At 44.7% G+C, this 11,502-nt stretch overlaps 1 protein-coding gene across 2 annotated transcripts in view; it reads left to right on the forward strand.

Moving 5' to 3' along the window:
* LOC139053101 (uncharacterized) overlaps positions 1 to 10,837 on the forward strand; it is a 73,806-nt gene extending 62,969 nt beyond the window's left edge. For both annotated transcript variants that reach the window (XM_070530258.1, XM_070530257.1), the window contains one exon: positions 10,605 to 10,837. In XM_070530258.1, coding sequence (XP_070386359.1) covers positions 10,605 to 10,778 — 174 coding nt within the window. In that variant the 3' untranslated portion in view covers positions 10,779 to 10,837. The remainder of the gene's footprint in view (positions 1 to 10,604) is intronic.
* The last annotated feature ends 665 nt before the right edge of the window (positions 10,838 to 11,502 follow it).

Consider the following 11,502-nt stretch of genomic DNA (forward strand, 5'->3'; position numbering starts at 1 on the left):
ATCCAGAATTTTATACTACTGCATTGAAGTCACCTGATGGTATATCCTACGTGGCAGTCGGGCCATCCTTCTCGGAATGCAATATTCTCCATGCAGAAATGAGTGTTTTTATGGCAGAAGCTTTTGCATAACTCTCGGCTGTAAAGCATATCAAGGCATTAAAGCTACAAGAAGCTGTTGTATTTACGGACTAAGTGTAGTGAGAGCTTTGGCGACTTTAGGGAAAAGTAAAAATCCAGTAGGTAATGACCTCTACTCATCTGTGTGTTCTATATATGCATCTAACCAACATATTGTAGCATGTTGGTTGCCAGGCCACAGAGGCATAGTGGGCAATATGGTTGCAGACAAACTTGCTACATCCATAACAACGAGAGCCTGTAACACTACCATAGCTGTCCCTCTGACAGACTTGAAGCTTTTCTTACTCAGAACGCTGAGAAACTTCTGGCAATCCATCTGGGGCTGTTAAACCTCTAATAAAGTTCATTTAATTAAGTCGCAAGTACGAAATTGGACTTTGGTCAAAAGCATAACAAACTGATGTCAACTTCTGTGGATTGAGAATAGGACACGCATATGGTACTCATTCTTGCCTGCTGACTGGTGGTGAACCTACCCTCTGTGGTAGGTGTGGTAAGAAGCTGACAGTTCTCAACGTCTTGGTGGAGTGTCGGGAAGCAGAAGCTGAACCAAAAAAGCACTTTCTTCTAGCGTATCGATTCGACATTCCCCTTCATCCAGAAATGTTTCTTAGAGCAGAACCAATTTTTGATCATAAATCTGTTTTAACTTTTTTACGAGATGTCAATTTATTGTGCGTCATAAAAGCCCATGATATTCGTAGCACACCCTCTCGCGAGAAGCTGATGCTGCAACAGTAGCGACCTGTATGGCACATGCCTCTGGCCCCTTGTGCTTAAGGGCCTTGGTGTGGCAGTGCTACCTGCACTGGCATATTTTAGTGCATCAGCTCTTCATAGTACATTGTTTCTCCATAGCATATGTATGTGTAATTGTATAGTTAATTTATGCACTTTCCAACTAATATTATTCAGCTTTCTGTTCAGCCAAGTTGCATGCACATCTCAATGATCATTATTCATTTATCAATGGCAGTCTATTATCATAGCCTTGGCACTCTTTGGCCACTTCTGGTCCTTGCACCAATAAACTACATAAGCAAAACCTACAAACACCTACATAAGCACAGCAGAGAAGCGGCTACCGTAGGCGGCTTGAATGGTAACTGTAGAAGCATCACCAACACACGGAATTGTTCTCCACTTCCGACGGCGTTATGACTGCTTCCTCTTTAAATAAAATATTGCTTCAGAAACGTTTTCACAAGCAACGGTTAAATTTGGTAATTTTCGCTTTTCTTTCCTGTTTGGCTGTTGCCTTGACTCTCTCCCTTAGTATATCGCTTAATTTGTCAGCACCTTGCTACTATTGTTTCGAGTTGCCCATGTTGCACGAAAATGCTGTACAATTAGGGAAAACCAGATGAGGTAATGGGTGACAGTCTTATTGCTTCAGGGTTTAATGGTGATTGCAGAGTTTGATGAGGGACGCTGTCTTGCATTATTTTATTTTCCACCTTATATAAACCATATCACGGGTATATGGTTCTGAGAATCTCTCAGCATCGCGGCGAGCCGTAACTCGAGGAAATAACGAAAAAAAAAGTTAAACGTAATTGGCATCTCCTCTGGTTGCAACTCGTTCCACGTGCATAGAGACCAGCTGACCACGAACTATAAATACCTTTCCTGGTCCCTGGATCAGTCTAAACGAAGAAGGTTGAACTAAGAAGGAACAGCGATGCGCGTGACTGTTGAAGAGACGGCGACAAATGAATGCATCTCGAGTTATTCACCTGGGCACCGAATTGATGAGGAAACTGGCCTTCACATTTTACCGCCGAATAGTTGTCAAGTCTCATCATTGATTTGGCGGCGCTTTAAGAATGTATGTGAGAAGTGGGGGCAGGGGGGGGGGGGTGTATGCGTCTTAACTTCGATGAGGGGGGGGGTCTAGGCCCCCCCCTCGAGCCCCCCCCATGGGTAAGTGCCTGTAACAAATTATTCTATATAACAAAGTGAATCCAAAATGCAGCCCTTCACGTGTGAGAAGTGTATTGTGGAGTTTTTACAATAGAATATGGGGACATAAAATAGGCTGCTGATGATGGTCATGTCAGTACACTCTAGCTTCCATGCAATGAACATGGATGCCATACTGTTTATGTACGAGAAGCCTATAATAGAGCTCCTATGATCGCATATTTCTCTCGGTACAAGTAAAGATGTAATGAATTACAGTGTCATCATCATCATCATCAGCCTGGTTACGCCCACTGCAGGGCAAAGGCCTCTCCCATATTTCTCCAACAACCCCGGTCATGTACTAATTGTGGCCATGCTGTCCCTGCAAACTTCTTAATCTCATCCGCCCACCTAACTTTCTGCCGCCCCCTGCTACGCTTCCCTTCCCTTGGAATCCAGTCCGTAACCCTTAATGACCATCGGTTATCTTCCCTCCTCATTATATGTCCTGCCCATGCCCATTTCTTTTTCTTGATTTCAACTAAGATGTCATTAACTCGCGTTTGTTCCCTCACCCAATCTGCTCTTTTCTTATCCCTTAACGTTACACCTATCATTCTTCTTTCCATAGCTCGTTGCGTCGTCCTCAATTTGAGTAGAACCCTTTTCGTAAGCCTCCAGGTTTCTGCCCCGTAGGTGAGTACTGGTAAGACACAGCTATTATAGACTTTTCTCTTGAGGGATAATGGCAACCTGCTGTTCATGATCTGAGAATGCCTGCCAAACGCCCCCCAGCCCATTCTTATTCTTCTGATTATTTCCGTCTCATGATCCGGATCCGCCGTCACTACCTGCCCTAAGTTGATGTATTTATATATCCCTTACCACTTCCAGTGCCTCGCTACCTATTGTAAATTGCCGTTCTCTTCCGAGACTGTTAAACATTACTTTAGTTTTCTGCAGATTAATTTTTAGACCCACTCTTCTGCTTTGCCTCTCCAGGTCATTGAGCATGCATTGCAATTGGTCCCCTGAGTTACTAAGCAAGGCAATATCATCAGCGAATCGCAACTTACTAAGGTATTCTCCATGAACTTTTATCCCCAATTCTTCCCAATCCAGGTCTCTGAATACCTCCTGTAAACATGCTGTGAATAGCATTGGAGAGATCGTATCTCCCTGCCTGACGCCTTTCTTTATTGGGATTTTGTTGCTTTCCTTATGGAGGACTATGGTGGCTGTGGAGCCGCTATAGATATCTTTCAGTATTTTTACATATGGCTCATCTACACCCTGGTTCCGTAATGCCTCCATGACTGCTAACGTTTCGTCAGAATCAAACGCTTTCTCGTAATCAATGAAAGCTATATATAGGGGTTGGTTATATTCCGCACATTTCTCTATCACCTGATTGATAGTGTGAATATGATCTATTGTTGAGTAACCTTTACGGAATCCTGCCTGGTCCTTTGGTTGACAGAAGTCTAAGGTGTTCCTGATTCTATTTGCGACTACCTTAGTAAATAGTTTGTAGGCAACAAACAGTAGGCTGATCGGTCTATAATTTTTCAAGTCTTTGGCGTCCCCTTTCTTATGGATTAGGATTATGTTAGCGTTTTTCCAAGATTCCGGTACGCTCGACGTCATGAGGCATTGCGTATACGTATATGTATACGCAATGTATACGTATACGAATTACAGTAAAAGCGCGTTAAATTGGATATCACGAGACCGGGGAAAATGTCCGAATTATCCTAATGCCGAATTAACGAATGAACAGGAAAACAAACTTTAATATCAAGTTGGAGATGCATACCTTTGTTTACTGAAGTATTTTGCAATAGTCTGCTTTTTCATGCAGATTCCAACTGACATCACAATTTTTCTTAATTCTTCCATGTGGCTAACAGCCCACAAACTGTCGGAAGGGCTCATGCAAATGTCCTCCAATATAAAAAGCGCCTCCGTGACTTGTGAGGTGCGATGAGGCTGGGCTGCACCTCCTCTCGTGACCCTTCGTTTTAATCATGGTCTTCCCGGTCGCCATGACATCATTAATAATCGCTTTATCGGTCAGGAGACCAGTCGTGGCGACACAATCGTCATTCGCGATGTAGTCCTGAAGGGTCACATCTGTGGGAAGGACAGAGTCGAAGGGCGCGCAGTCATCATCGGTGGACTCGGCTGACACCTTGTAGGCTACCGCCGCACGGTCGGGCCTAGCAAAACCGCTGTGCCGAAAACAGTTGGCGATGACTTGCGGAGGAGTATTTTTCCACGCGTGGGCAACAATATGCACTGCGCCGAGTAAGTCCACTTCGTACAGCTTTCCAACTTCTGAGCATAAGATCATTCGCTGTAGCAGGTGCTTCCGGAACTTCGTCTTCACGTACTGAATGATACCCTGGTCCATCGGCTGAAGGGCACATGTAGTGCTCGGCGGCAAAAAAACTACCTCGACGCTCTTCAGTTCGACTGTACAGTTATGTGCATTGCAGTTGTCAACAAGCACACGTATATTGCGGTCCTTAGACGTGAAGGGTTCGGTGTAACAGCTCCAGCCAGCCTCGAAAAATGTCCGAGGTCACCCAAGCCTTCCTGTTCGCTCTGTACTCGACAGGAAGGCTTTTGATGTTTTTTTTAAACAACGTGACTTATGCGCCTTCCCGATGACAACAAGTGGCAAGCGTTCCGTGCCAGTCATATTGGCGGCGAAAAGCACAGTTATCCTTTGCTTGCCCTTCTTGCCACCAATGCACAAGTGACCTTAGAAAGTCACCGTCTTGTCGGGCAGAGCTCTGAAAAATAGAGCAGTTTCGTCGGCATTGAACACGTCACTTGGTTCATATGCGACGATGTGCTCAAGCAGCTTGACATTCTTGCACTGGGTGGTGACGCTTTTGCCAATCCTGGCCTTTTTGCCACACCCACTTCTGAAGACGAGTTTGTGTCTCTCCCGAAAGCTCGCGAACCACCCTTCTGAAGCTCTGAACGATTGAACGTTCCTCATCGCAGCGTACTTCTCACCTTGTGCCACGATGAGAGGTCCGCTCAATGGCAGATGCACGTTGCGGCAGTCAGTAACTCACTGGAGCAAAGCTTCTTCAAGCTGGGGATGAAGAAGGCTTCAAGAATCTCTTTATTTTTCATGTACGTTCCCAATGTGCTCTGCTTCACGTTGTATTTGCTCATAACGTGGTGTCGCAATTTGCCATTCTTGAAAGCCGGCAAGATTTCCACCTTAGCCGCCAAGGTTCTTCGCTTCGTACTTCTGCCGCTTTGCCGGTGTTGCCATCACTTTAGCGCACGATGGGGTGGCATGCACAACATGGTCGTAATGAAATAAGAAAACTCCACAAGAAGACATGCCAACTTGAGAACACAAGGGAAAATGGCATCGAAGGCCGAGTGGAGCGAAGAAAGAAGACACTGACGATCGGTGACGCTGCGATCCCCCCTACTAATTGATGACGATGGCGATACCTCTCCGTTACACCGGAAGCATAGCGTGTGAAGGACGATCTACAAGGACTAGACAGGACAAGCGCTTGTCCTGTCCAGTCTTTGTCGATCGTCCTTCCGGCGTAACTATGTATTACCAACCGGCCCAAGCCTACACCCTTCTGATGCCTCTCAGGTTTCGGTTTCAATCCAGTGGTGCAAGCGCGGCTTCACCTCACTTTCGTGTACTGGCAGCCATCAGCATTTTTCCGAATTAGGCGGTGCGGGTCCAAATTCTGACAAATTCACGAAGGTTTGGTCCCATAGACTAACATGCACTTTGGCCGTGACGAATAGAGCCGTCCGAATTTCCGAATTAATGAGCTTTTACTGTAGGGACATGGCAATGTAAGTCTACAATGTCTCTTATCACTATGAGCATGCGACAAATACGTGCCTATAGCTTATACAATTGACGTACATATGACGAAATGAAAATGTTAAAATCGGCAATTTTCTTAGTTTTATTGAAATTTCATCTTTCTTGCAAATAAGTACAGTTGCCAATGGATTCTCGCGTGAAAGGCGCGGCAAAATTGTCGGAATTATCGGGCAGTCGGAAAAAGCTAATTTGAATTTTAAAAATTCATTTTGCCGAATTGGAGAGTCGGCGTCGAAAGATATGTTTTCATGCCATGTTGACGATATCATCGCATCAGCAGTACAAAGTTACGACAGCCATGCTTTTCGTCCACTCTGATCTCGCGGCTGATAGTGCTACCCACAGCGGGACAATGCTATCACGAAAAGCGCTAACAGAGGAAAGTGAATGCATCGTTTGCGTCTCGCTTCCACCATTCCCTGAAACTTCAGATCACGGAAGTTTGCATTTATATTGTCTCAGTATTCCTTAGCTGTGGCAGTAAAATTTTTTTACATATTGAAATCGCAGTAGAAGCACACATTGTTATACGGAGATTCTTAACACATGTTGTTCCATGGAGAAGAAGTTAAGTATACATCTTTATATTGAGAATTTTGTTATACAGCCAGCTTCATTTAATTAGACCCAGACGGAACCGACGAAAATGATCGAATTATCCAGCTAGTCAAATTAAACAAGATGCACAAAAAAAATGCCAAAATGCTGCTTTGCTTCATTTCGCAGTATTTGCCCGAGTCTAAAACGCCCCTGAATCAAATGTGCTCCCACATTCTATGTATCGAAAGTGTAAAAGTAACATGGATATTAAACAAAGTAGAAAATAATGTGCACCCTGTTTAGTATAATAAAGGGCGACCGGTTTCCTAAGATCAGCTTGACTGCACAGTTGGCAACTTCAGCTTCCCACATTAGAACCTTGTTGTGCTGTAGTGCAAGTCAACGTCTCGAAAGTAGTTTTCAGCCTAGTTTACTTAGAAAGCAAAAAGTGCACATTAAAATTAGGCACTTACCGTAATCAGACATTGAAACTTTTCCTGGGATGGGCTAAAAATAGGCGTTTCAATCGTATATGATGTGTGTTCATACATGCACTGTCCCCTAAACTCCACGGAGGCGGACACTGCCACTAAAGGGGTCCTTATGCCTTAAGCATGCCCCTTATGCAGAGGCATGCTTGCTGGCTGGTCAAGTTCGATATATCTGGCGAATGTGAATTTGAGGATTGTTTTGATGGGGGGCGAAATGCGAAAACACCCGTGTACTTAGATTTAGGTGCACGTTAAAGAAACCCAGGTGGTCCAAATCTCCGGAGTCCCCCACTACGGCGTGCCTCGCAATCAGAAATAGGTTTTGGAATGTGAAACCCCATAATTTTTTTAATTTTACGATTGAAATACCGAATGTTTGTGATCATAATAACGCATGGGAACTGACCGGGGCCGTCGGTCAGTATTAACCGAAGCCGAATCAATGAGCCTACTAAATTGAAGTTCTTTGTAACAAAGATGAACTGCATTAACGCACCTTGATATGTACAGATTCAAAATGCATGGTTTTTGTGTAGAAAGAGTTATGAAAAGGTGTTCATTATATTGAGAATCTCATTATATTGAAATTCATTATATGAAGTTTTGACTGTGTAACGAAGGTATTTCCATGTTGCATGGGATTTCATTGTTATTATGACAAAGTTCTGCTGCACTTCAATCGGAATTCAAAAGAGCATGGTCATGTTTAGGAAAACTAAAATGCTGAAAAAGCACTTGACCCACATTTCACCCGGCAGGGAGGGCGTTATGAGTACCATCCACCGTGATTCTGTGGTGGTGATTTGAGAGGTTAGTTAATGTATTGAAGCATTTGCCTCTTCCTGCATCTTTTTCGTTGCTGCTGCTGCTGCTGCTGTCACTGTCTTACACGCCATGGCGGGAGGTGCTTCTAGGCAGGAGCGTGGCATAGAGGAAAGGCGACGGGAGAAACTAATTTGGACCTTTCCACCGCATTGCCATAATGCCCTCTGGAGCCCCCTAGGCGTTGCTACAGTTGCCCTTGACTGCTGTGATTATCCACGACCCCCTACAATAACATTGCAGACGCTGTAGTGTGGACTGTTGTACAAACGGGCAGCAGTCCAGAGGGGAGGTAGAGAGAATGGTAGAGAGGAGGTAGGGAGAGGAAGCAGAGACTCAGATAAAACCAACGCAGTGATGAAACGAGTGACTAACAACCTTACGGCTCTTCGCTCACAGCCTACGCAGGTGGCGAAAGGGCGGTAGAGGGAAAAGGTGACGTCAGTCAGTGAAACACTACTGCTAGAAATGACAGCAGTTACGGACAAACTGGATCAAGTTACATTTAAGGCGTGGTACAATGCGTTTCTACTGTTTCTGAAAATAGACGGCGTGCAAATTTGCCTTGCGAACTACTGACGCAGTGTACGCAGGCGCAGAGCCACATTAAGGGGAAGCGTTAGCTCGAGTTCTCCTAGCTAAGCACATGTAAAATGAGAACTCGTTTTCCTTGGCAACCACTGCACCAGACTTGACGAGGTTTGTTGCACTTAAAAGACTGCTGGTTTTGAATTTTTTATTTAGGATGTTAACATTTTGCTAAAGATTGGCAAAAATCGCAAATTTTTAGGAAATGGAACTATTAACCCTTTGAGGGTCGAATTGTTTTGAAGAAAACTTTCCCAGGGGGTCAAATTATTTTATTGCGGATCTTGAATGTCCAAGATGTATAAAGTCGGGAATAAATAGTAAAAAAAAATTAGGAACAGTATTTTGGTGTCGGCATCACTCAGAACTGCAAAATGTTCAATAGTATTTCAGAGTGTGGTATCCTTGAAACACGAGTCCCCGAACAGCCGCAGAGAGCGAGAATACCTCATGAGCGGCGGTGATAAACGAGCTAAGAGCAGTGCCAATCAACATAGAAATCAACTTCCGCCGCCCCTGCGATAGCGTGCCGACAAAGATAAAAATCACGTTTCGCGACCTCCGTTGCAGCGGAACCGAAACCGCGTTGCCGCTGAAAGCGAGAATACCTCGCGAGCGGCGTTATAAACAAGCTAAGAGCAGCGCCAATGAAGATAGAAATCAACTTCCACAGCATCTGCAAGAGAGTGCCGACAAAGAGAAAAATTACGTTTCGCGCGCCTCCGTTGCGATCACGCGGCGAAACCGAAACCGCAAAAGGGGTGTTGCCGCAGTCTGCGCGATGACGCGCTGAAGCTAGAAGTCAGTTATGTTTATCTCCCCAAGAAGGTAGCACGAATTTCAAACGCTTCTTGTAAGCCCTAAGAGGTGGCAGCACCTCCCAGTGAGCGTGCATCGTCATTATGGCGCGAAATTTCAAACGGAGGGTCGAAACCGTACCCGTACGGCGAAGACCTTGCGGGACAGAAAACCGCCGACGTACATGTACGGCGAAAACCTTCAAAGGGTTAAGTTCTCAACATCCGTAACATCCGTACAACATTCTGTGAATCTCGTATAATAGTACATCTAAAGCGGACACAATTGATATGTTACGCATGAATCTCAAAATGTTTAGTGATGTGTAAATACAGCTTTTGCAGAACCCTTGTACAGAACGTAACAAATTCACGTCATATATAAATTGACATATTGATGTTGTCCGCCTTGAATGATCTAATGGATGCTTTTTACAGAATCGTGATATCTGTTCGTGATGCAGAGCTATTAACTTGTGAACTTCGTACTTCTATTTTTTTTTGAACTTTCGAATTTTGAATTTTTGAAAATTATATTAAGCAAATTTAGGCCCTAAATAGAAATCGCAGTGCCAACAGTCACTAGAGTTTAACTTCCTCTTTCAAATGGAACAAATTTTATTAAAATCGGTCCAGGGCTTACCTCAAAAAATTGTTATTGGGTTTTACATGTATTTGAATAGGCCGCGTCGGAGTTGGGCCCGAGCTAAAGCTTCCTCTTAAAGCACCATGGCATCTAGGCGACACTGTGGAAGCGACCACACATCAAATCAACACTTAAGTTCGCGCGATGCACATGTGTTGTGGTGCAACCATTTCAGCTGTGAACAAAGCTGCAGCCACGTAGCGAATTGCCACTATGGCTGCAGGCTGCCATGCAAGAAGCACTTGTTAGGACCAGTGGCCTAGGCAGTATGGTTGCGATGACAATTCGCCAGTGGCTGGTGAAGTGGCTGGCAGCAAATTATTGGCAGCTCTCCATCGTGTGTACAGATTGCAAGCTAAGTGCTGGTCGTGCACAAATTATACTTTTCACTGCGGCTCAGCTTCACGGCCGGCCGCGCACTCAAGCGCCGGTAGTAGTTTCATGGCCGTGACTAATGTTGCAATTTGATACTGGCTGTTGTGTACTTGCGTGCAGTTCACTATCTTGAAACGATAAAACATTATTGACCGATAAAGCATTCTTTGAAGACTCATATTTTCTTTAACTCTGCAGCAGAAGGTAGATTGATCTATTCATTTTTTGTGCATCACATACCAAGCTGTGAAGGTTAGCAAGGTATTTCGCATAATTTTTGGTATTGCGGAAGCATAGCTGCAACTACTGCTGAACCTAATTTTCTCCTTAGTATCCCTTTAACATTGAAATGCCATAGGCAGTGTATTGCACGAGATGCTACAGATGACGGCCTGGTAATTTTCATTCCTGCAGCTGAGCAACATCGTCGACTACCAAGTCCGCCTAAAGAAGCAGCTGCTGACGAGCCGTGGAGGCGTACTTTTCTCTACGGCGCCTCCTGCGGCACCTACAGCAGAACGTCAAACTTCAAGGAGTGTCGCACGTCATCGTCGACGAGGTTCACGAACGCGACGTCTGTACAAATGATGAACTTTTCTTTATTATTGTAGCGGCATACCTTCCAAACTTTCCAAATTTTTAGTAAAGTTTACGCATTTTTACGAATGTTGGCATATTCCTTTACATTGTGCTGACACAACCCCACGTTGCGTATCAAATATTAAAATCTTTACCCTCAAGTGGCACTCTCACATTGCTGCAGCGACAGTTGTTTGCATCTTCCAACATCAATGTTGACAGTGAATAAGTTGGGCCAGAGTCACTTTATCCTCTAGTCACTCTAGCTTCAGTTGCACTTTTAGTGACTGTATCATGCATTTTTCAAACTTTGCCTCGAGCAAACAGCCTACGTTGCACACATACAGTCGAGCCCGCTTATAACGATCCATCGGTTATAACGACCACATTTCAGAGCATTTAGGATTTTCTGACCCGGCCTGTTGAAACTGCTTTCAGATATAACTAAATGTTTTTAAATGTCTGTACTGTTGCAGCTAATGCTTCGAACCCGGTGATGGTAAAAAGAAGACGCACGCGTTAAGTAACAAAGCACGTAAGCGCGACCCCCACGGGCAGACTTCAGGAGCCACGAAGAAGGCCATGCATGGCCTTCCGTTTTGAAGGCACGCCACCAGGGAGAATGGGTACAGCATAAACGGCATAGGGTGGGGCGTGGGCCGGTGTGATGTCGAATGGCACAACCTGCATTGCGCCTCTCTCAACCACGGTGCTTCCTCCGTATGTACACCGG

This window comes from Dermacentor albipictus, unplaced genomic scaffold (genome assembly GCF_038994185.2).
Source record: "Dermacentor albipictus isolate Rhodes 1998 colony unplaced genomic scaffold, USDA_Dalb.pri_finalv2 scaffold_70, whole genome shotgun sequence".
Lineage (NCBI taxonomy): Eukaryota > Metazoa > Arthropoda > Arachnida > Ixodida > Ixodidae > Dermacentor > Dermacentor albipictus.